At 27.4% G+C, this 25942-nt stretch overlaps 1 protein-coding gene across 1 annotated transcript; it reads left to right on the top strand.

Moving 5' to 3' along the window:
- The first annotated feature begins 94 nt into the window (after nucleotides 1–94).
- On the top strand, nucleotides 95–23853 carry LOC145839528 (uncharacterized). Its single transcript, XM_082947126.1, has 21 exons — nucleotides 95–291; nucleotides 2201–2388; nucleotides 3051–3108; nucleotides 3920–4267; nucleotides 7399–7536; nucleotides 7821–8170; nucleotides 8303–8424; nucleotides 8780–12995; nucleotides 19017–19193; nucleotides 19794–20090; nucleotides 20502–20716; nucleotides 20921–21047; nucleotides 21257–21336; nucleotides 21523–21685; nucleotides 21879–21999; nucleotides 22162–22247; nucleotides 22304–22417; nucleotides 22536–22637; nucleotides 22697–22804; nucleotides 23028–23141; nucleotides 23283–23853. The coding sequence occupies exons 1-21, from the start codon at nucleotides 138–140 to the stop codon at nucleotides 23409–23411; spliced, it is 7407 nt and encodes a 2468-aa protein (XP_082803252.1). The 5' UTR covers nucleotides 95–137; the 3' UTR covers nucleotides 23412–23853.
- Nucleotides 23854–25942: the final 2089 nt, after the last annotated feature.

The following is a 25942-nucleotide window of genomic DNA, read 5'->3' as shown; positions in this document are numbered from 1 at the left end:
TGCTTAGAGTTTAGATAACAAGTTTTTCTTTGAATTGTTTTTTATGAAAAATATGTTTTTCCTTACAGTTGTGTTGAGCTGTTATTGACAGTTTTGTATAAGTAGAAAGAAGGGATGAAATAATAATATGAAAGAAAATGTCATCAATGAATAACTTATTTGATAATGATAACTCTAATGTAAATGAAAATTCCTTGATGGATTCTGCAGACTACAACGGACAGTTAGGTATCTTGCCAGGTCTTCCCGAAGCTTTAAATGTGCATCCTGATCATATTTTCTCAGACATCTGTTAGTAGATATGGAACATTTATATTTTTTTATTCCATATTTTAGTACATATTATAGTACATATTATTATATATTTTAGTACAATTAGTCTAGAACTATTGTAAAATAAGCAGTATATGTTAGTAATTCAATATGGTTATTTTTCAACTAATATTATTTCTTTACATATTGCAATTTATAATTAAATAGTTTAAAAAATGTTTTGTATGATTTGGTTTGACATAATAAAATTATATAAAACTTATATATAAATTATTTTTTAATATATTTTTGCATGATTTAAATTTTTGCGGTTAATTAGGTAGGTTTGATAAAATTTTAGTGTAAATGTTTAAAAAAGTCTATATACATTTATTTGTTAAGAGATAACTTTGCTGATGAATGGTTATCATAAAATAAATCCCACGTTGGTAGTTGATTTATAAAAAAGTAATATCTAGAAGTATTGATGGTTTTTTTAAAAATAGATTAAGAAGGTAGTAAACCTTAAAAACATACAAAACCATAGATGTAAGTTTATCCTTTCTTAAAAGTGCTTCTTACTGATTAAAACTTCAGTTATGTATAAATATTTTTATAATATAGGTTCAATATTCAGAGGTATTCAGATAAAGAGGGGGGGAGGTAGATTAGAAAAAAACTTAACCTAAAACATGTTGTATAAATTTTTACCTGAACAGTAAAAATTATTACCTTGTATGTAAGTATAGTAAAAGTCAAAAATAATAAAGTTATGCAAGAAAATAAAAGAAATAAAGAATGCAACAGTATTTGTTATATTCATAAAAAATAGTTTTTATAGTAGTTTAATGTAATAAATTATTTTAAATTTATAGTAAACTTACTTAAAATGTTTAGAAAATATTAGCTTTGATGATGAGAAGTTTTTTATAAAGGTATTTTTTCAAATTCAAATGTATCTCTTTTATTAGCGATGCATAAAAAGTGTGAACTTTAAACTCTCTCAAAAAATACTTTGAATTTTAATAGTTTTGTTGATGCAATTGTTATTTAATTAAAAAAAAAGATTTTTAAAATTCTTGTAATAGTTATTTATGCTATTGGTATTTTTATTGCCTATATAATGTTAAACAATTACTTTATATTCTTTAATATATATGTGACTTAAATTATTTACAAGTATTTTTTGAAAGTAGAACTAAAAACAGACAATGAATAGAAGTGAACTAAAAAAGTAAAATGTTATAATTGAAAATTATTAAATGTTTATAAAATTTTTAGAAATAACGTTATTCTGTTTTATTTGAAAATTTAATTTAGAAGTTTTAACAAATTACTTAAAGTATTAAAGCCACTAACAGGTTATTGGGCAATGCTAAAATACAATCAAAAATAAATGTATATAGATAACAAAGCTTTTTTAACACAATTATAAGCGCTATTATATTTTAATACAAACGTTTTCTACTAAACAAAACTAGTAATTTATAATAAAGTTACTTTTGTTTACAATATTTCAGATATATAAACAAAAATTGCTGTCAAAAAATAATACCTAGTCATTAAAAGTGGTGTAAAATTGTAACTTTAATTAAAAAATAGATTTACCATAAAAATAATTCCTGGTTGCACTACTAGAAAATATTTATAGTAAATTTATTAAAAATACTAGAAAGCTCAACTATAAAACCAAAAATAAAATTTTAGTTACCTCCACATAACAGTTAACACTGAAGGAATAGAGAAATGTCTAATAAATAAAAAAAAATAGTTCTACTTTCAAAAAATATTTGTAAATATTTTAAGCTAGTATTTTATCAGTTTTCGGCAAATATTTTTTGAATACTGTTTAATAAATAAACAAAAGTTTATAAGTTTAAGAAGAAATTTATAAACATATCTATAAAGTAGAAAACATAATTATTCTTAAATAACCCAAACACAACAGACTGTACAAATTCCTCTCAAGGAGCGGGAGATTCTCTCGGTAGTTTGTTTGTGAGTGGTATTTGTGATGAAATAAATGAAGAAGCTGACAACAAGCTGCCTCTCAAACTTCCTATCCCTACACCCCCGCCGCCCAAAGTTAAGTTCACTCCAAATAACAATGTCAAGATCATGTCAAATCAGATAAAAGTCAGTTATATGTATGAGAAAATATGTTCGAACACTTTACACTCCATAATCATATGTATTTTATTCTAATATAAGGAAATAAAAACTAGCATAATTATATGAGTATGTTTCATAAGTTTATAAAGTTATACAATACGGTTTTTTATTTTGTCGTAACTGTATAAATTTAAAAGTCAAAAATAAGTTAAATTTTATTTGTGTTTTTTTAAGTAAATTATATTTATATAATGTTTGAATATCAAATAGAGTCAAGGAGTACATTTTAATCTTTTTTTTTAATTATTAAAACAAATTTATCTGCCTTGATAGCAAATCAAAGTATATCTTTTAAAAAAATACAAATTATAAACTTTACTAAATTTAATAATTTTATTATTTTTTACTTACAAAATATGCTTGTGTATCTGAATAAAAGTATAATTTAACTTATAAAAAAATCATAAAATTAACTTCTACAACTAAAACATAATGTTTAATTGTTAAGGGTGTTGTAAAAAATTATGTAATTAAAAAAACTGCCAATGTTTTATTTTTATAATTAGAATAGTAAAGTAAAGAAAATAGTTTAAAATATTTTTTTGTAGGCTAGAAATATTTATGCAAATCTAAAAAACAATAATAAAAAAAAATAAATTTTGAGTTAAAAAGCTTTGTAATTACAGGGTTTTTCTGGAAAAGTTCCACAAATTCAACAATATCTGACGAAAGCACCTATAAGAAGTAAATATTTGTTAATTTTTGTGCATAATCTTACACATAGTATGAAGAACATATTTTGCTATATTCGTATATTATATTAATATTTTATATAATTTATTTATTTTAATTGACTGTTTTTTAGGGCTCTATCCTATATGCAAATTATTTTTTTTTGACATTTGATTTTAAAGTTTTATTTATATTAAGCAAGTAAAATAGATTTATTTTACATCAAGTTAATAAGTTCAAGTCTTCCAAAAGTAGAAGTTTTCATTAGGCTTCTTCATTAAGCGATTGGTTTTATCTTTTGTAATTGAATGATCGTACGGTTTAGATAGTTATAGTAGCTAAATTTGGTTTTACTAATTGTATCATTAAAAGAAGTTGATTCTTGGTGAAGGAGTCTAAGGTTACAATAGTTTTTCAAAAAAGGTATAACTTCTAGAAATATAATAAGATATTTAATTTTTTTTGTGCTTAAATAAATTAACTCAATTGTTTTTAAATATTTGAAAAAATTCAATTTACTAGACAGCTTTTAAACATAACTTCTCAAAATTAGTAGTTTAGAAAATAAAAGTCAAAAAAAGATTTTTATGTACTAAAAATATAATTCTTGATTAACTTTTATATTCTATGATATGAGTTTAGTGCTGTTACAGTTAAATTTCAAATTTTAAAGTTTCATAACATATTATAGCAATGTTCAATAACACACAGATATACATAGTAGTTAGCTTGTGAGCCTAAACATTACTGATAAAAAATGCTGTTTCTGTTTACAACTTCTCTTTAGTTTAGAACAATATGCATGGCCTTACCCATTTTACAGAAAAAACAGAACTAGCTCTCGGAATCAATCCCGCTTCATCTGCTGGCAGCCTCGTGTCCTCATCATCGCTGCCCAACAAGCAAGAGAGCGTCTTCAGAGTATCATCTGCTTCACTTGAGCCCAGTCCTGCTAGCATCAAGCCGCCGCCGTCGGTTGACACCAACTTCTCGCCAATGTCGAACGCTAGCAACAGCGTGGCGAGCATGACGCACCACAACGATAACCCCAACACTCCGCAGTCGACGGCGTCCGTTCCCAACCAGGTCGATCTGCCGTCTTCCTTCATAAACCATTCTGCCAACTCGTTCATTTCCAACGAAATAGACAGCGGCCTCGACTTGATACATGGTGAGACTTTTGCTTCTGAAAATAAAGCCGTGCTTATTATAAAAGTTAAAAATTTTGTTAATTAAATTTCAAATGCTATAATACTTTTAACTTTAAAACGTTAAAGATATAGGCTTACATAAAACTAGCTTTTTTTTTCGCAGGTTTTAAAACTATCAATATTTTTTATATAATATGATAAAACTATTAGTTCCCAGACAAACAGTGTTAGCTTAAAAACTTAACAACTATTTTATATTAATCTATTAAATTATTTTATACCTAAACAAATGCATAGAACATTTTACTTTTCTGATTTTTCTTAAGTAGGTAATAAAAAAAAACTTTCAAAAAGTATGAAGACCGTCAACAAGGTTGCCACTCACTCAGACTTATTTCAAGATTTTATTAAACTCAGTCCAGTTTTCATTTATAACACTAAAATGCTACTAAGGTTATGACTTTTACTTCGATGATTTTTAGGATTGCCATACACTCATGCTTCTCAGGATATTTTTTTTTTGGAAAATCTAAGTATGATTTTTTAAAACTCAGGCTGACTCAGGGTATTTTTGTTTTTTATAAAAAACTCAGAATAATTGTAAGATTTAAGAAATATTAGAGCATACTTTTATCTAGTTTTGGAATGAGTTTCAATACTTGGTAATTAAACAGGGGGCCACTAAACCTGGAATGATAGAAAAATCTATAGTTTGACAATTTAGGCTAAAAAAACCTGGAATTTGAGAAATTTTGAAAACAAAAAAGGAAAATTTTTTGAAAAAAATAACTTAAAAACCTGGAATTTTAAGCAATTTTTACATGTTAACATGGTAGCCACAAAACCTGGAATCCTGGAAAACCGGGAGTTTGACAATTTAAGCTAAAAAACCTATAATTTGAGAAATTAAAAAAAAAACTTGGAATTTTGAACAAAAACTAAAAAACCTGGAAAAACTTGGAATTTTAAACAAATTTCACATTTTAAGTAATAACATTTCAATTTGCTAAGAAAAATGTATCATATAAAAAACATTGTCATCATCTAAATTTTTTAATTAATAAACACATATAAAGTAGCTTTACAGTATCTTTTCAATGTTGTTATACTACTTAATACAGTTTTTAACCTAAAACTTAACTTTAAACTATAAGTAGACCCAAAAACGTGTATTTTTAAAAACCTGGAAGAAATTCATAAAATCTTAAAGGAATTTCTTAAAAACCAGGGGCTACCCTGTTTATATAACCAACTTTGTTCAAGAACTTGATTATATAGATTTTGAAAAGCTTATTTGTTTTTTTTTAGCCTTGCAGCTAGCTCTTTACTACTCTTAGAAATAACATTGTAGTTTTTGTTTTAACTATGAAATTAAAATTTGTCATGATTTTAAATTGTTTTAAACAGAAACATTTAAGATATGTAAAAGTTTAATTATGCATATTTAAAAAAAGTTTAGACTTGCAGTTAGCTGTTCACTACTCGTAAAAGTAAAAATTTTATTTCTGCCAGAGGCAGAATTTTGTTTTTTAAGATAAAAAAAAAGTAGGATGACTCAGGATAGTTTGAGGTCACTTGAACAGTTTTTGGTCACTCAAGATTTTTTTGACTCAAAGAGTGGCAACCTTGGATTTTAAATAGTATAACTGGTTTTTATTTGTTTCACAGTATTATATATAATTTACTAATTATATTTCCTACCTTCCATCTACCGTTAATCAATTGGTTTATAGAAATTTTTTGTGCTAAATAAGTAAAAGAAGGGTTACTCAATTTAGTATGTAGTTAATCATACTAGTTTTTTACACTTCAAATAGTGAAAACTTGAAAGAAAAATAATATTTTAAATGAATTTTTGTATTTATTTATACAAATACTACTTTTATGTACAAACATTTGAAATAAGTTTAAAAAAATTCTAAAAAAAATGTTTTTCAACATTTTCAAAGAAGAGTACATTTAAGTTTTTTTTACATATGTATATATTTTAACTTATTTAATCTAACAATAAAAAATATAAGCATAAGTTATTGTTACTATGAATAATTACAACTTTTTTCTAACAAGACCTAACTCCTTATATAAAAGACTTAAAGTTAACAATTAGTTACTTATTTCAAAAAACTACATACATGAGAAAAAAAATGAGTTTTGTTAAGTTTGTTTTATATACATTTAATTTCAGCAGAGGCTTATGGCCTATTTTATTAAAAATTAGAAGAAAATTATTTAAAGCGTTTTTGTTTTAAGTTTAACTTTTTAGAATTTTTTCGCTATATATCTATATTACCTTAAACTTTTACATTTGAAATACATTGTATGACTCTAAAAATCAAAAGTTAAATGAAGGAGTATCGTATTAGATTCAAAATATTTTAATTTAAACATGCTTAAAAACCACCAATAAATTATTTGGTTCGTTAAATACTTTTTTATCATTCATCTTGTGATATATGAAAATAACTACACTCTTTAGACTTTGTACTAATACATATTACAAACAATTTTCAAATTTATTTAAATGTATTAAGCATATGATAGCTTCAGTAGGGTTTAAAGTTTATAGATAATCTAATAAATAAGAACAAGTTGGACGCTTAAATACTTAAATAATCATGAATATTATCACATGACTTACAGATGTTTAGAAAATTATTTTTAAAGTGTGAAATTAAGAACTTTAAATTTGATTAAAATAAAACATGCTTATTCTACATACATACACACAGAGTATACTTGAAATAGAAGCAAAAAGTTATTAGAAGTTGAGTTTAATTAAGTTAAGTAATATTTTTATATAACCCTTATGTAGTAGTATATGAAGTTTTCATAAGTTTTTTATTTTATAGAAAGTTGTACGCTTAAATTCAATAACTCTAAGTTATTTAGCATACTTGGGTTTTTTTTTTCTACATGTAGTTACTGCTGTTATTAAACTAAAAATAACTTTAGAAATTAGTTAAGTAAACATTTACTATGATGTTGGGGAGTATATTATCGTTATTTTAGTAGTAGATAAACTTTATTTTTACCACAATGATAGTTAACCAAAAATAAAAAAAGTCCTGTGTACTTAAATTTAATTATTTATTTTTATTTTGATATTTTTATGCAATTTTTAAATTTTTGTTTACCAACTTCCAAACTTTAGGAACGCCATCGAACTCATCAACGGTTGTAGTCGACGAAACAGACCAATCGCACTTGCAATACATCAACACTCCCGCTCGCAACCAACCTTCCAAACCTGTTAATAGCGCAAATAGCATCGACCTGACTTGTGTTCAAGGTATGAATTGTTTTTTATTCACTTCAATTACTCAATAGTTTGCATCCAGTGTGCAGAATCAAAGTTTTTTTTTTTCAAAAACTTAAATTGATAATGACTTTATCAAAAAACATATAGTACAAACTAATTTTTTGTTACTTTTTGACTGTTTTTCGAGATATATACTAAAAGTGTTTTAATAGATTTTCTCAGATATTTAATAAGATTTAAAACACACAATTGTTTAATTATTGATATATAAAACTTATTTTATTTCTTATGAAAAATTAAAATGTACATTTCAGGTCCGGCAAGCAGCATATTTTCTGCAAATAGCAGCTACGATACAAAATCTCAAGAACCGGAGACTTTTTTAAATGAATCAAGCTTAAATCTTTCCACCAATGATCCATTAGAAAAGTGTCATACTGGTATACTGACTCAGCAGCGCGGTAACTCAGCTCTCGAAGATTACACTCTTCCGTCAGTTTATGATAGAAATAACCAAGATGCAGTCGATAACAACAGCATGCCTATGAAAAAGCTTGAAGCTGTACAAATTAATCGTAATGATTTATCTAGTCATGTGCCTATTATTGAAGATCGACACGATATTAACACCGTCGATCCATTACGAACGTCTTCACTGATGCAGGTACTTATTTATCTTTTGTATAAATTTTTTCTTTTTTCATTTTAATATTTTATTTTAAAAGCAATTTTTTAAGTATATCTATTAATTAAATAGAAAAATAATGATATTGTCATTTTAACATCTTTTTTGCAGTTTGATGCAGTAAGTCAATGTGATCCTAAGATTTTTACCCAAGAAATTGACACAGATCAATTTTTAAACACGTCTAATAAAAAAGCTAAAAGTCAAACAACTACCATAAACAACAACATAACGTAAGTTTCTTGTACTTTTTATAGACTTTTAAAGGTTGTCTTAGGTTTACTTATTTTATTTATTTAATATATGAAATTAACAATATTTTTGTGCAATTTTAGTACAATCTAAATAAAATATAATGCTAAAATATCAATGTTAAACAATTATGATTAGGTTTATAGAGATTCGCAAAAATTAAAATAAGTTTTATGTTAAAAGTTTCATAAGTTTTTGATAGTCTTTTAACTTTTATACTAATTTTATTTTTTTATCAAACTATGTGTTATCCTTTAATATTAGAAAAAAGAAATTATCTATTTAAATTTAAATTTCGGTTGTAAAATAAATTTTTAATACTAAAATATTTTTTAGGAAGCATAATACTAATACAAGTGACGTCCCCCAAGTTAGAATTAAATCCAAAGAACAATCTTCAATTTATGGCAGTTTACCTAACAGCATAAACAGTTTTTTGGCACCTACAACTAAAAAGTTTATAGACTTGAGAGATACGCACGTTCAGCTTCCAAGTAAAAATGATGCAAAGCCACAATCGACTGTAAACCAAGATGCTTACAATTACATGCCAAACTTGTCTGCTAGCGTACCATTAAGTGATAGCAGGTTTCGTTTTTCTGCTGAAAATAACATCAATACAGTAAAGCAGCATGCTCATGCTCTACCAAACTCGCAGTATCTTTCCCAAAATCAGCAGTCAAGTTCATCTGCTGTAAGCAGCAAGTCGTCAGTTCAACCTCAACAAAATGACGTTAAAAATTTAATGGCAGAAGTCAAAGGTCTCAGAGAGCTCCACACTCGTCAACAGCAAGGGCTTTACAAAGCCAACCCGTCGCCGACCAAGCGAAGCCGAGTTCGCAAGGCTTCCACGTCATCCAGCGCCAGCAGTATACATGATTTGCAAAATATACAGCAAGCTAAAGTCAAGCAATCGCAGAGGTATGTGCACCAGCAAGTTCAACCACCAATCGAGCATGATGTCAATCAATACTTGTCTCATATGCCCGCTATTTCACCTGCTGCCAGGGACGGCCATTTGAACAGTAAACAGCTGACATCCATAAAAACTGAAAGAGAAAGCGGCTCGATCTCGCAAAACGTGTATTCAGCAAACCAGCAGCTGAATGTTACAAGTTCAAAAACTAACTTGCCTTTGAACCGAGCTGCACCATGCTTTACTACCATCAACCAGCAAGCATTTATCGATCCTACTTCGTCGATTAACGGCCGTGCACAAAACGCTCCTACACATATACAAAGCTCCAAACACCATCGTACTGTTAAGCACCCGCAATCACCTGGAATAAGATATATGACATCGCTTAAAAATTTACATGGTAAAGACCTTAAAGGTGATTCTTCTAAGAATTCTATAAGCAATCATTCGAGAAACAATCAAATTACAAATTTTTTGCAGAGGCATTTTCAAGGCGGCGGGCAATTAACCCCTGATATAATAAGCATTTTAAACCAAATCGATAAACCTGAAAGTCAGCTTCATCAATCAAATATTAGTAATATTCAACAAAATAAAGCTGCAGATAATATAGTAAATTCCAATTGCAATGACAAAACGCAAAATGTATTTACTGATCAAAATGTATCTCAAACTCAGTCTCAAAGAATAACAACGACGAGCGAAATCTCACCGTTGAGTTTGTTTTCAAATTCAAAAAAGATGACTAGTGTAATTAAAAAACCAGAGATGTTAGCAGTCAAAACCTATCCACCCTTTCCAAACAATTCTGGCAGTGCTTCAATAAGGAGTGAAAATAAGCAGTCGTCTCAGGTGAACAGTTTTATGCAACAATCCAACTTTTCCCAGCATAATCATGTTCGGATGAATCAGTTGATAAACTCCCCTGTTGTTCAAGTTACTCAAAGTATAAATCAAAATAAAGTCCACTATAGTTATCAAAATGCTGTAATAAAGCCAACTTTTGTTCAGGAAAAGACATTTTTGAATACCAATTCAACAGATTTGCCCTTACCAAGCAAAACAAATTTTAACGACAGCAGTGAAGGTTCATCTCATTTTGTAAATACTAGTAAAGGACGCCCTGGTTACGATAAAGTTGAGCAATTAGTAAGTAAAAGAAACGATATGAAATTTTCTTTAAGCAGTGTTTCTGAGAAATCTACAACCAATTTCATAAATGGTAATTTACCAACAGACACTGATTACATGGAGTTTTCAACAACCCAACGTAATATTTCTAACCTAAATGATTTCAGTCATCTTCAAAGTAAGTCAAGGAGCTTTTCCACAATATCTGACGACCATTTAAATGAAATTTTATCGGGTTCGGATCCTATTGCATTACAAAAAGCATCAGAATTAAACAACTGTTTAAATAAGCCTTTAAATAAAAACTCTAGTAAGTCCATTTTTGACTACAAAAATACTGAAGATACACAAATAAATTATTTAGATCATACAAAAAAAAATAGACATAATCCATTTAATAGTGGTCTTGAGACCAAGCTTAATATTTCAAAAAGCTCTGCTAACACATTTCCAACTCTACCTAATAATGACTGTAATATACCTAAAAGTACTAATGAAAATCGGGGGTATGTAAATTCTAATTCAAGACCATTTTATAAGGTTAATGAAATAAAAAGTCCTTTTTGTGGTACAAACTCAATTTCAGCCTCTAATAATACTAACTTAGAATGGAGCAAATACATTCAATCTTCGAATTCTAACGTAGTTCAAGAAAACTTACTAAAAAACACAAGACTCCAGCAACAGTCTTCACAACAATCTATCAACTGTACCTCCTTAAGTTCATTACCGAATAATTTTAACAAAATACCTAATAGAAATTTAAATACATCTACGTCAGGTATTTTAAACAAACCACCTAACTTTATGAATGATATCCCAAACGAAACTTTTCCTTTGAATAACTGTTCGATTCCGGGTTTCATTCAACCCCCGGTTCAGCCACTTTCTCAAACCACCCCGTCACCCAACTATGCCAACCCCAAAAAGAAACGATTAAAAATGTACATGATGGAAGGGCAGACTGCCACCAGCTTGCAACAGCAACCGCCGAGACCCCTCATGGCATTGTCCAGTCAGCCCAACCTTGAAAACAACCTTGTTCAATCGAGTTTGCAGCACCAACAGCAAATCACTCCTGTCGACGATGGAATTTCAAAGTATTTTGATGATCTTCTTTGTAACGCTCATCAACAAATAAACACAAAGAACCAAGTTCGGCTGGTTTCCGACCCGGCGATAACGAGTCAGAACAACACGAGACCTGGTTTTAATAAAAGTTTTCTACAAGAAGAACCGGAATCTCTTCCTCCGCTCACAATTGAAACTGTCGAGTGTTCAGAAAAAAGTGTAAAAGAAGGTGTTGAGAAGCCTGTCGTTGAAAAAAATAACCTAAATACTGCTACAAATTTACAAGGTAAAGATATAATATTAAACGCTGATAAACCTGTTACAAAAGAAGTAAAACGGTTGTCTATGGACTTAAACTCATCCGTAGATAACGTAGATAAAACTTTGAACATTAAACAAAATGAAATTGAAAAAAATGCACCTGTCTTGCTAACATTGCCTACGAAAAGAAAAGGTTTGAAGTTCAAGTTTACAAAGTTTCAGTCTAGAGCTGGTGATGAAATATATCAAATAAAAAAGAATGACCGATCTTTTTGCTCTAGTGAAGACGAGCCTGCTGCAAAACGAAGAAAAATTAAAAGGAGGAAAAAAATTAAGAAAAAATCAAAAAAGTATAGAGAAACTATATCCGCCGAAACAGGAGAAGAAGAGATAAGTGATTTAATCAAGCAGGAAGCTCCAATAAGGTTGAAAATAAACATCGGAAAAACAAAAAGTTCAATTGAAAAAGTAATGGATTATAAAGAAGATGTAAACAACACAAAAATAAAATCTAAAAAGTTAACCGCTGAAACCGTTGACGAGTCTTCATCAAGTATTGAACACAGAAATATATTTGCGGTGATGAATGAAGACTTTGAAACCAAAAATTCTCGCTGCTCTTCGAAATCATCCGTAGAAAAACCGTTAAAAGTAAAACTGTGTATTCCGAAAGAAAAGAAGCCTAAAAAACTTAATTCTGGCCTCAAAAAAACTAAACTAAAAACTAAAGGTACTGAAGTTAAGGAAAGTCCCGTACTAAAATCACCAATAATTAACAAAACAGCGACGTATAAATTTGGATTTGGAAAGTCTAAAGTGGTGTTGAAACGCAGCCGCCAGCTGCAAAAGTCAGGTAGCAGCGCGTCTGCCAAGAGTCAAGCCAACAGCAGCTACGCTCCGATCGTCACAGAAAAAGAAGTTCAAAACACCGTCGGCAAAATATCTCTGAGAACGCCGCCGCGAACCAACTTTGATCAAGTGAATGACGAGTACGCGTTTCCGATGGACACGCCGTCGAAAGCCAAGAAGCCTAAAGCGGACCAGAAGTCCAAATCTCCCACCAAGGCTTCCAGCACTTCGGTGAAAGCGAACGTGAAGTCGATGGTCGCAGAGCTGATCAACCCGCCTTCGTCTGCGTTGAAAAACGGTTCCAGAAAAAGTCGTTACCAGGTTAAACTTAAGATTAAAACTATTTCTAGCTAACACGAATTGACGCATATGTCTTTATTTATTTTAATACAAATAAATACAACGTATGCAAAATTTTTTGATAATTTTATCAACTTTAAACACACTATAGTTATGTTTCATTTTAATGAAACATTTTAAAATTTAGGTACGTTCTAATTCTTAAAGCCAACTAGTTATTATTCTAAATACTTTTTGTTGTAAATAAAAACCTACAACTATCTAGATACAAACTATGTAGTGTTATATTTTTGTAGGTATCTTATGCAGAAAATGATATTTTGGGTAACCCTCAAAGCAATTGGTTAATATATGTTTTAACTAATTTAACTTTTTGAATAATATAACACACTAAATAGATATATAGTAAAAGTTTTATTTATAACACCTTAAAATGCGACTAATAAATAAATGAGTAGTATAAAAAAGTATTAGTTCATTTGATGAACATTGTTTTATTAACAATACTAAAACAATGCTTTAAAATGGTTATGTACTACAGTTTTCAAGGCTAAGTCAGGATAGTTAAAATATTTAAATTTTATTAAGTAAATCTTATTTTTAATTTCATTAAAAACGTGTTAGTTATTCAATTTTTTTTTGTTTAGTATAATATTTTTAAAGTTTTGTAATAAATTTTTATAAAAATTTTTATATGTTTAGGGTAATACATTAAAAATAAAAATTAGCCCATCTATTATAACTACTTATATTAATAAATTTTACAATAAAAAAAAAAAATTTTAAGGCTTTTGAGAGATGTGTAATTTAAGTTTGTCTTAGTTTGTAAATTTCAATCCTAACATCAGTGATACTTTATAGAATTCAAAACTTTTTTTTAAAATACAGAAGTTTAAAGTAAATATATTTTATAAAATTTTGTAATTTTTGAGTTTCCAAACTGTTTGTTTTAATAAAGAAAATGGTTTACTAGTTATTAAAACTTTATTAATTTATTTTTTAAATGTACCTTATTTACATTAAAGTCTGTCTATTCAAGCTATGCTTAAATTTTTGTATTTGAAAACGAACTTTGAATGTTAGAATTATATGAAACAATTTCAGCTAGGGTCAAAATATACAAAATTTTAGAATATTTTATGTATACATTTAATAAATCAAAGTATACTTGGAGCCTGTAGACAAGTTGTAAAATTGTTATATTTAGTGTTTATTGAGTCATTTTATTATATAAAATCATTTATGTCAAACTAGTTTGTTACTTATAGCTGTTATATATTTCTAAAAGTTTACTGAATATTTCATTTAGTTTTAAACTGTTGAAACAACTTTTATTTGTAGTTTGAAGGCCTCAGATTACTGTTTAACCTTATAACGTGTAATTATAGTTTACAAAAGGTATATAAATAAATTTCACTGAAAAATTACCAATGAACTATTCGTTTTAATTTATAAACTATAAAGCGTTATCACTAATGTCCTTAAGATAAACCTAAACCATTGCTATTAAGGGTTGCCCAGGCCACTTTTTCTGCTATTATTTTTTTTAAATTTTTTCTACGGTACAATGTTATCTGTATGTTACAGCTGAAAAATAGTACGTTTTGTGCTTTTATTTTGGTACCTATGTTGCTGTCAAAAGCTGTTAAGCTTTTAAGAGTTACTACTGTTATGTTTTTAATACTTTAGATTACGACTCTAAAAATGACAAAATTTATTTCTATCATAAAATGTCCTAATTTTTACTATCTTGTAATTGAATTTTTTGTTTGCTGATCTGTAAATTTAGTTTAATTGAGATTTTTGTATGTAATTTTTCTTCAAAATACTTTTTAGATTATAAAACCATTTACTAGTAGTATCTTGATAAAAAATGATCATAAATTTGCAAATGTAAAGTTTTACACCACAGTGTTAAAATTATATCATGCCTTATCATTATGTAAATGACATGTAATGTAAAAACTAAAATTGCATTTTTTAAAAATATGTTTTAATCAACAATTTTTAAATTTTGTGTTCGTCCTCTACTTCTAAGTCCTTATGTCGTTTTCAGATATTTTTATTTATTGTTTTAAGTGCGATTTTACAATCAAATTTTTGCAACCGAACAATGTTTGTATAGTTAAACTGTTATATTTGTCGCACACCTTAGCATATTAGTATTTTTTTAGAATTTTTTTTTTTTATTTGACTTTTAGCCTTAATTTTCATGTCAGAAAAGTGTGCACAGAAAAATAAGCTTACTAATGGTTTCATGCATTTTTTAACTCACAAACAATCAGTTTAGACAAAAGTTAATGTTTCTGTCAATTACAATAATAAAAAAGATTTACTGCTATTAGTTTTTATAGCTTTTTCTGCCGTTTGTTAAGCGAGTTTAAAGTGAAAGTTTTTTGTATAATACGTGTTTTATACCTCCTGCATTTTTTACATGTAAGATTCTATTGTGCTTTTTCATGTTATTTATTTTGAATTTTACGAATAAACTTGAAGCTAAAAAAATTGTCTTATTTGTACTAAGTTTTGTATAACAGTTTTCTTTATAGATATTGTTCGGTTGCAAAATTTTATTATCATTTGTGTCTGTTCGTATATTTATTTAATAGCCAATAACTTAATAACAATGTTTTATTTTATGTGAAATATTTTTTTTTGTGTGAAACTTAAACTGTTCACACTTGTCATTAAATTACTTATGGATAGACACATTGATGGTAAAATTTAACCGGGACGAACAAAAGCAATTTTATTATTTTTAAGTTTTGTTTTTATTTCGACTCTTTTAAAAAGTTGATAAGTCAAGCTACTACAGAAAAACTTTAATAACATAAACAATAGTTAAAAATAAATATAGTTAAATTATCTGAAACTAAGCCTGTTCGGTTATCGTCACTAATGTACTAATTAGAAAAATCTTTAATTAATTATCAAGTAATAAAAATATGTCACCGATATAAGATTCTACTTCTTTACATAGTTTAATTGATGTGAAAAAAATACATAAAAACTTCTAATATCAAGCCTTTTAATTACTTCAACTCAGTTTTTTAATGTCGTTTTGGCTGTAGATTCTAATATTTTAGTTGCAGGGAGGTAAAATAATTAAAAAAAAATTAACTCACTTGTTACAACGTAGATCAGAATTTTAGGAAAAAAAAATAGGTCAATATAGTACTTACATATGCATTTAAACCAGTTTTTGTGTTAAGATTTCATCAAGTAATCTTTAAGCAACTTGATTTTGTATCTGATTTCTATAAAACACATTTATATATATTTAGTTATTTTCTATGTGGTTAAGATAACTTCAGCATTCTGATAATTTTATAATTTTCTTCCAAGTTTTCTGATATTCTTCTAGGATTTTAAAAGTAAAAGTTTTCTTGTTCTTCCTCAAGTATAAAGTTAAATGTTAATGATGCTTTTAATAATATAGAGTTACTTGAAAGATACTGTAATGCTACTTTAAATGGGGACGGGTAAAATATGCACAAAGACTTTTTTGCACGAAAGGTCATTTTTGCACGTGAGTAAAGAAAAAAAAGAATACTAATAATAAAGTACTTGACTTTGTAAGGGTTAGGGGTAACAGTGATAGTAAAAAAAAGAATTAAAATTAAATTTAAAAAGTATATATTGATTTAAACAAAACAAAGTTACCGACCAAGGGTAAGGGTTAGGGAGAACAGTGATAGTTAAAAAAGAAAAATATATAAAAATAAAATTAAAATAAATTTATAAAATAAGTAGAAGAAAAAAAAAGTTACCAGGGTTAGGGGTAACAGTGATAATAAAAATAAGTTCAACTCGTGCAAAAGTGACGCCATGCAAAAGTGTCTCTGTGCATATTTGACACCTACCCACTTTAAATATGTTTTGTAATTAATAAAACTCCAAATAATGTATAAGTTTTTTATTGTATATTTAAGTTATTTATTACCCAATCTAAATTTAATAATTTTTTGCTTAGAGTTTTTGGTTTTTCAAAAACCACCATTAGTATTTTAAATATATGTTTACATCGATTTTAGACAAATTTAATTTTTTCTATAAAAAACTACTCTAAAATTATGACCAAATTATGATGGTCAAATTTAAATCTAGTTTACATTTGAACTGTCTTTAGTCTATGGTATTAAACTATAAAGTAATAAAAAATAGTTTTGTACTAATGAATATCAACTATTCCAAAGATATATCAAGTTTAGTATAAAATATTTAAAAACTAAACTACATTAAGTTTTTAGAAAAGTCAAGAACTTAACTATTTCAGTTTTATAAACTTTATCCGTATACATTTTTGAATGATATAGCTTAAACGTTTTACAAAACTTATTTTTATTGAATGATTTTAGTTTTCAATATTTGTATCAATTGATTAACAACTTAGTAAAATAATTATTTTCTTATAGTAGACTAGTGCTATCAAGCTACTTTCAGCTTCGTAAGTAAAAGTTTTTTTTTTAATTGACCAAGTATGTATTTCAGTAGATTAACCTTTTTTAACAAAAAATAAATAGTAGTTTAAAAACAAATTTTCTAAATACCGAAGATTTACATTTATTTACTTTGACTTTATTAACTGAATTTTCCTAAAATATAGTGGCAAATATTTTTTTCTATAAAAAGAATTCATTTCTCTTAAAAGTAAATCATCTAAAAAAAAGGCTTATAACTTTTGTAAGTTTATTTCATTATAAATCAAACATTACTTGATATTTTTCATTTTGATTTTTTTGTTGTAAATTGTACAGTAACAAAAAAATAATCTCATTTAAATATAGTTCTATATATATTTAATCTTGACAATTAAAGGAGAATTTTTTTTATCGAATAATGACAATTTAAATTTATTTTTATCGTTGACTATAAAAGTTATTAATTTCTATTAATAAGAACTTGAACTGTTAAAACTTTTCTTTTATCTTTTAGCAGCATATCAGCGTCAATATTTGTATTTTTGTAACAGTTTTAATAGTTACTTAAATTAGTTTCATATCAACGTTAACATACAGTTGATTTTTAAGACTTTAATAATAACTTTACTTTTTAGTAGTATACTAGTGTTAGATTAATACTTTTTGTAAAAACTTTAATTGTGTTCCAGCTATTTCTACACTGTAATTAATAAGCTTAAAAACTTTGTTCATTTTTAACTCTTCAATTTAAATTTTCTAGCGCTAAAAACAGTCTGAGTTAATTTATGAAGGTTTATACCTTCTTAGTACTATGTATAGTTAAATTTCATTCAATTATATGCCACGAAGTTAACAGTGTTTCACATAATAAAGGTTTATCAGAACTTCAATATTAAAATAGGTAAACTTGAACCGCAAATATAAACAATATTAAAAGCAAAAAATTAATATGAAACTAAGATATAGTTTATTAAATGACAAAAAAGCGCTCAAAATTATTGGTCCTAGGACCTGGTGCACGAAGAACCTTACGCTTATCGAGCATACCACGGATACCGTTTAATGTCTTGTCTAGGACATAAACCTATTACTATGCATAATTATTTAGTAATATCATCATAAGTTTAAGTATATTTAGTTAATTTTTAATTTGATTATTACATTATCAAACTGACTTATAACATTCAACTATTCTTAAATTTTTTTAGAAAAAGTTAATTTAACAGATAAAAAAATTAAACTTAATACTATTTATTAAAACAAAAAGCACGCAAAAAACCAAAGTACAAAAAACACGTAAACAATTGGTAATTGAAAATAAATAGACCTAAAGTGTATAGTGTACTAAGAATTTATATTTTAACTTAATCTGTTTTTATTTTTAAAATATTATAAAACTTTAATTAAAAGGATAAAAATAAATGTCATAATATGTTGTCACTACATAACAATTGTGGTATTTTCAAAATATAATAAGACAACAAATCGTTTAGTTTTTTCTTGAAATCAATTTTTAATTAAGACTGATTGTTTTCTGAACTTCATACCTTTTAACTATTTTATAAACTTACTGTTTGTTACTGTGAAAATCAATGTTCATCTTCAACTATAAAAATTGTAGAAAATATTTGCGAATTTCTTACAAGCACCAAACGCTATCAAGAGTTTTGTTGCGTCTGAAAACAAATGTCCGCATGACGGTGATCGCGAGCTGCATAGCTGTGCCGAGTGTGGTGATTCCTTTTACTTTAAACAAAGTTTAGAAGATCATTACGATCGTAAAAGTTTAGTTATAAAGGTTAGTGAAGCATTGAAAGTGGACTATTTTTTAAATAATTAGATAGCTGTTTGTAAGCTTGAGTTAAGGTGTCTTAGTTTCGAAACTACTATGTAAATTTCACTGTATTTAACTTAACAACAGTTTAACACTTACGATTTTAGTAGTTTTTACGATTAACATGATTAAAAATTTAATAAAATTTGTTCATAAAATTGAGACTAAAAATCATTAATAAAATAAATTATTTTTTCATTGAAGAAAATTGCACAAAAAGGTTTGTCTTTTTTTAAGTTTTCTGTACAAAGTATTATATACTCAATTAAACTATTTTGAGTTTATCAGTAAATTTTAATTTATGCAATTCGTTTTAACTTATGCAATTTTTTTGTCCCTTAAAATTTTAATATAACTTAAAAAGTTCTCATATTATGCTAATAAAACGTCTTAATAAGATTGAATGTATTTCACGTAATATTTTTTCAATAAATTTGGTAGTTATTTTTAATATTTAGTACTTAAATATAATCTAACAAAGTGTTAAGTTAAAATGCAATCGATTTCGATTATGTTAAATTCGCATTCTAAGAGTATTTTGTTTTTAACTTAAATTTTGTTAAGGTACAATGCATTTCATGTTCACAAACGCTTGTTTTCCACAATCGCTGTGATCTATTGCGGCATGCCAGGAACCACCGAGACAAAGGGGAAAGCTCTGTATTTGCCATGCCAAGAATTTCACCTCTTTCAATTCTCCAATGCAAACCGCGAAAGAAAAAATATTTTTTGAGACAACAGTCCTACCAACCTACGTCCACTCCGGTAAAAGAGCCAGCTCCTGACAAAATACAAACTACTTCAAATGTTTTATCCGAGTTCCAAAACTTAATGAAGAAAAGGAAATCTGAAGACAAATTTGTAAGTTAACAAATTCTCTAAATACTAAAAATAGATAAATTTAAAACAAACTTAGTATGTATATTAATAAATCAGTTTCAGTCTATTTTGATATCACTTTTAATTATACAAAGGACACATAGAGTTTCCACCAGCTTAGTTTAATGCACCAGTTAATTTCTAATTCCTAAGAGTCGTCAGTAGAAACTAGTATAATTAGGTTGTATTAAGAAACGGCCAGTAACACTACTTAGTTTTAATTTTTGACATATTTTCTATTGCTGCATTCTATTAATCACTAATTAAAGTCAAATCAGCTGATTGTCGTCAACTTTTATCTTTAAGCATGTAACATGTCGTTTTCTTTACAGTTTCGACAAATCAATCCTAAAAAATTAAAAGTTTTACCATCTTGAAATTATCCACTTTCAGAAATGCACGGAATGCTCGTCCTCGTTCGCCGACTTGCCTTCACTTCAGCTTCACATGCAGCGCTCCTCCGACGAGATGATCCACATGTGCAAGCACACCAGCACCGCCGGTTGCCACGCCAACTTCAACAACGATTGCATGTACCGCGCCCACCTGCGCACCCATATGGGCATGTCCCCCCACACCTGTCCCGAGTGCGGGCTCATCTACCAGAGGTTTGGATTTTTATTTGCAATGTATTATTGTAAAACGTTAATCTTAAACAAATTGTAAATATTCAATTTTCATTTGTTAGTAGGTGTTGCTTATTTGGTTGTATAAAGAAAACATTAGATATTGCATTTGAGTTTAAAACTTTTGAAAATGTTTAATTTTTTTTTCGTTCGTGAAAGGATAGTTTATATAGTTTACTTTTTTAGAAACGATGATGAGTTTAACACTCATTTGAAGTTGGAATGCATGCATCAGAGCAGGACGAGCGTTTACAAGTGCACTTTGTGCGATGAAGTTTCAAAAACTACAGAATCTTATCATCAGCACATGCTCGTCAGTTGATTGTGACATTAGTTGCTGTTTATCATGTTTAAGTTATGCAAACAGTAGTAATGAGCTACAGAAAAAACTAAATACCAACTCAATAAAAAATAATTTATTTTACAACTAACTAAACAAGGTTTTAAATTTGGTGTTTTTACACTTTTTCAAAACAAATGCTTTCCAATGTTCTTTTTATATTCTACAAATTTTGTTCATAGACTCATCGAAAGAAGTTTTTAAAGTGCCTTACGTGTAGTAAAGCTTATTCAACAGAAAAGAAGCTTAATAAGCATGAAAAGTTAGTTTTTTTTTTTTACTCCTTAATCTAAGAAATATGTTATATGTAGATATATACTATTTTAAGCACAAATAAGATAAGATTAGTCTTATATTTCCTTGGTTACATTTTTTTTATAATCATGTCTGGCGACTACAGCATCTAAACTAAGTAAGATTGCAAAAAAAAAGTATTCATTTAAAACAGATTGTGTCAAGGTAAAAACGGAGTGGTGGACAAAGTTCGCGAGTCTCTTCTCATGTGTCCCTTGTGCAAAACGGCGTTTCACGACGACAAGAACTCTGAAGAACTTTTGTTGAAGCACTTGCGAGAATATCACAAACCAGAACACAAAGAGACCGGTTTTCAGGTTTTGTAGCCATCTTCGTGTTTTTTAAATAGTATAAAAGCTAATGATGAATGACTATAACACAGTTTTAGTGGAAATTTAATACTTTTTGTGCCTCAAAATTAGTTGATAAAGGTAAACATCAAAATATTACTGTTTTTAAAAAGTTAATTGAAAAAAAAAGCTCAATGACTAAAAAGTCTTTAAACCACAGTGTTGTTTATGTACTGAAGTTTTCACGAGCAAATCTTCACTAAAGGCGCATTTAAATCAGTTCCATGATGTGAATACGGAACAACCAGCTACATCTGAAGCAGAGAGTCGAACCCAAATCAGTATGTTTAAATGCAACAACTACTCAAAATTTTATTATTTTTAAGATTGATTATATTTAGATCAAAAAAAAAATTATAAAGAAGAATAATAAAAAATAACTCCTTATTGAAAGTAAAATTTAACGCTACCATAAAAGTAATAATTTTTGAAAATACCATTAGGAGGAAGAAAAAGTAGCTCTGAAAATGAAAGTTACAAAGACAGCTCGCCTGAAAAACCTGACGAAAAACCAGCTCTTTCTAAAACTGTTAGTTTGTTTAAGCTTTTTGTTTTTCAAATTTGTTATAAATCTACTTTTTCTAGCGAGCCCGAATGAAGGTTACAACCCGACCTAAGACAAGTATTAAAAAGACAATGACAAGTTCTCATGTAAAACAGAGTTTTAAAACGTTGAATGGTGCTAGCATCAACAAACAAGTAAGTTTATCACCCGTAATTTATAAATACTAGTTCATATTTAAACTTAATAGGCGTTAACTCTAATTTCACGTTCATGGTTTATAAACCACACAGACTATTTACTTTTATCTTACAGCCAGATGTGCCTCTTGAAAACGATTTTTCACAGTTTGAATCAGCTTCAAGTTTCCAGTGCAGCCTTTGCGACTTCAGTTGCGAAAAGAAAGCTGAATTTCTGGTTTGTTGATACTTTTAATATGCATAGTTTCACAAGCTTAAAAAACAAATTCCATTCAGATGCACATCGAGCAGCACAAGCAGGACGGTTGCGTTCAATGTAGCGAGTGCGGACAATCGTTTTCGAGCGAACTTTCCCTAAAGCTGCACCTTTTAATGAAGCATAAGGTTAGTTTTTGCATGAGATTGAAAAATTTACGTAAGTTTTAATACTAATTTAGTTGGTCGTAATTAGATTTGTCTTAGTATTAGTTGTTGTAGTTTTAGTTGACACTTTAGAATTGTCAGACTTAAACAGTCGTGTACTTTTAAAGGATACATGACCAAACACTTTTTTGAAATTTTTGATTTAACAACCATCGTTTTATATTTACATTTTACAATTTACCAGATAAAAAATGTTGACCTTTTAAGGAAGTACAACATCGAAGTCTTAAAAGAAACAGGCAATTTAAACAACTCTAGTGAATGTGCCAGTACGTGTGTAAATAGCTTCACTTGTAAGGTTGTTTAGAGATTTATGGCAATAAATTATTACTATTTTCTAGTTATTTATAACTCCATTCTATGTAATTATTGAAATATTCTGCCTTTTATTCTTGTCTTCAGAGTAAGTTGCACATAAATATCAAATAATGTATATCAGGAATGTTTTCGCGTTTTTGAAACCAGCGATGAGCTAGATCACCACATGAGAAGTCATGGACTCGCTTTTGTTAAGTCAAAGAGTAAATTGAGTCCGCTTACAGAAAACCCAGAAGAAATTGACGCCTGAACCTGGTCAAGTTTAGCTGAAGGTAGCTAAAGTTTGAAAAAAAAAACTCAGTGTGTTTTTACTTTAAATGACTTAAAAGTATTTAACTTGAGACACAATTTTTCAATGATAAACAGTTCCTTTGTAGTTATAGTTTAAAATAACAATTTTTAGCCTAAATCTGTTTCTAATTTCCTTTTAAAAGTACTGAATACTATATTATATATTAATATGGTGCTTATTATCTATCGCTCGTTTTAAGTAGATTGTTTCTGATCTTCCTTTTGACATTTTGCCTTTTCTTGCAAGTTTTCAAAAATCTACATGGCTACTTAGTATTTGCACCTTTTATGCAAATAGTAGCCAGTTCTGTTCATATTAAATTTTTATGCATTATCATTTTTACAATACTATCTTTAAATTACTATTTTTGTGACCTTTGTATTTGATAGATATATGTAATAACTTGAACAGCTAAAATTTTCTACTTATTTTTATATTCTTCAATTTTTTTAAAGTCTTGCGTATTTATTAAATCATGAATTTGTAAATTAATTTAGATTTTTTTTATGACTTGCTATAAAAACTTTAGATAATTAAAGCTAGTCAATAACGTGCTTTTTTAACTAATATTATTCTGATACACTACCTTAAGTTTTTCAGTCACAAGCATTAAGATATTTTTTATAACATGACAAGTAGATTAATAAAGTTTTTTAATTTCAACTTTGTAATTTTTTTTATTTCTTTGTAAACATTACTTTGACTTATATGTATAATTAATTCTAAAATTACATATTTTAAGCTTTTTTTTATGTTATACTATTTCGAACTTGTTTAAAATTTTTTATTTACTTTGTTTACACAATCAGTAACTAAAAAAGTATTATTGTACTAATTAAGACATTTTAATAAACAAATAATAACTTTGTGCATTTTATTATGTTGTTTATGTTTCCTGAAATTAAAATTTATTCAGTTTAGAAGAAAATTTATATGTTTTCAACTATGTTTTATCTAATTTTTCAATGAAAATAATTTATCTAAATTTTTTTTATTTATATTTTTGTAGTTCAGTACTTATAGTATTTTCCTGATTAAGTTCTAGGTGTAATCTTTTTGAACATTATATGCAGTTTTGTGACGCAACATGTTTTAATAGTTAATTAGAATATTTTTGAACGTAATTTATTAATCTATCAGTTCTGCTGTCGGTCAGTTGTATTAACTAAATCGATGTTTTTTCATTAATTTAAACTTTAGAATAATAAAAATTAACACCAGTTATTTTCACTTTTTATTAGTATTAGTAAAAAACATTATTCCAAACAAATTTTTAAGTTTTCAATTATGTTTGCGTAAAATTTTATTTTACTAAGTATATAAGTGGTTTTGTTCAAACTCAAAATAATAATAATCAATTGCTGATATATAAGAAACTTTACTAATGTGTTGGCTTTAATTTATTCTTCTACACTACAATAATTTTTATTCGAGACTTATAACCCAAGTGAAAGACTATTTATTCATTTCAAGCTACTTTAAGATTTTGTGGTTTTAGACGCTAGTTAGTAAAACTTTAATTTTGTTTAAAGTCAAGGTTTAATTTAGTTTTGATGTTATTAGTTTAGAAACAGGTAGAAAAAAACTTGTTTCTGTTAATCTAAAATTTTATTTAAATAAACTTATCTAAATTTATTATAGGTATAACTTTACCATTTTGGTATTATACTTTAAACTGATCAGCCAAATTGCAGTACATCAAGTACCGGTGTAGTCTGAAATATAGTTGCCAATCAGTTGTTCGTAGAAACTATTAAAAAATACTGTTATTCAACTAAATTGATTAATAAATTTTACTAGTTTATGTTTAACTCTTCAGTTAATTCTAAGTTCTGAATTCTAATCTTTTGGCAGTAGATATATCTTTTTTTTTGAGTTGTTATATAACCATAAAAAATTTTAATGTATAGTAAACAAAATTTAGGTTTTTAAACTTAAGGTTTCAATTTAGCAATGACATTTAGAAAATGTATAGAAAGTTGTCTACATTCTACTTTTTTTATTTTTAAAACAAGTTTTGTACATATATGTTTCTTTTCAAATAATTTTAACTTAAGATACTTTAAGGTTAAAAAAAAATTATGAGAATGACTATAACATTTTCAGCCTACAATGTACATTGTAGTGATAAAACTTGTTTTACACTACAATGAACTTTAAAAAAAGCTCCTAATAATACAAAAGAACATTAAACAGCAGTATTTTTTCAATTTTGCGTAATAAATTAGCCAAAATATTTAGATCGGGTTTTCCCAGACTTTTTTCATTAGGCCCGCTTTAAAAAAAAAAACTACGGTCCCCTTCTCAAAATCTTTCATAATATTACTTTTAAATACGCCTAAGACCAAATCAACTCAAAAATATCTAGTATAAGTTTCAAGTCATTACCTTGTTTTTCCCCTTTTACAGCTCATGGTCTCCTAAATTTCAGATCTAGTGTAAGTTTCAGATTATAGCCTCATACCCCACCCCCTGTGGCCTCTTTACTA

The sequence above is a fragment of the Thalia democratica genome, chromosome 6 (genome assembly GCF_965202585.1).
Source record: "Thalia democratica chromosome 6, ktThaDemo2.hap1.1, whole genome shotgun sequence".
In the NCBI taxonomy this organism is placed as follows: domain Eukaryota; kingdom Metazoa; phylum Chordata; class Thaliacea; order Salpida; family Salpidae; genus Thalia; species Thalia democratica.
Note: the sequence above shows the minus strand (reverse complement) of the source record. Positions and strands in the feature narration are given on the sequence as shown.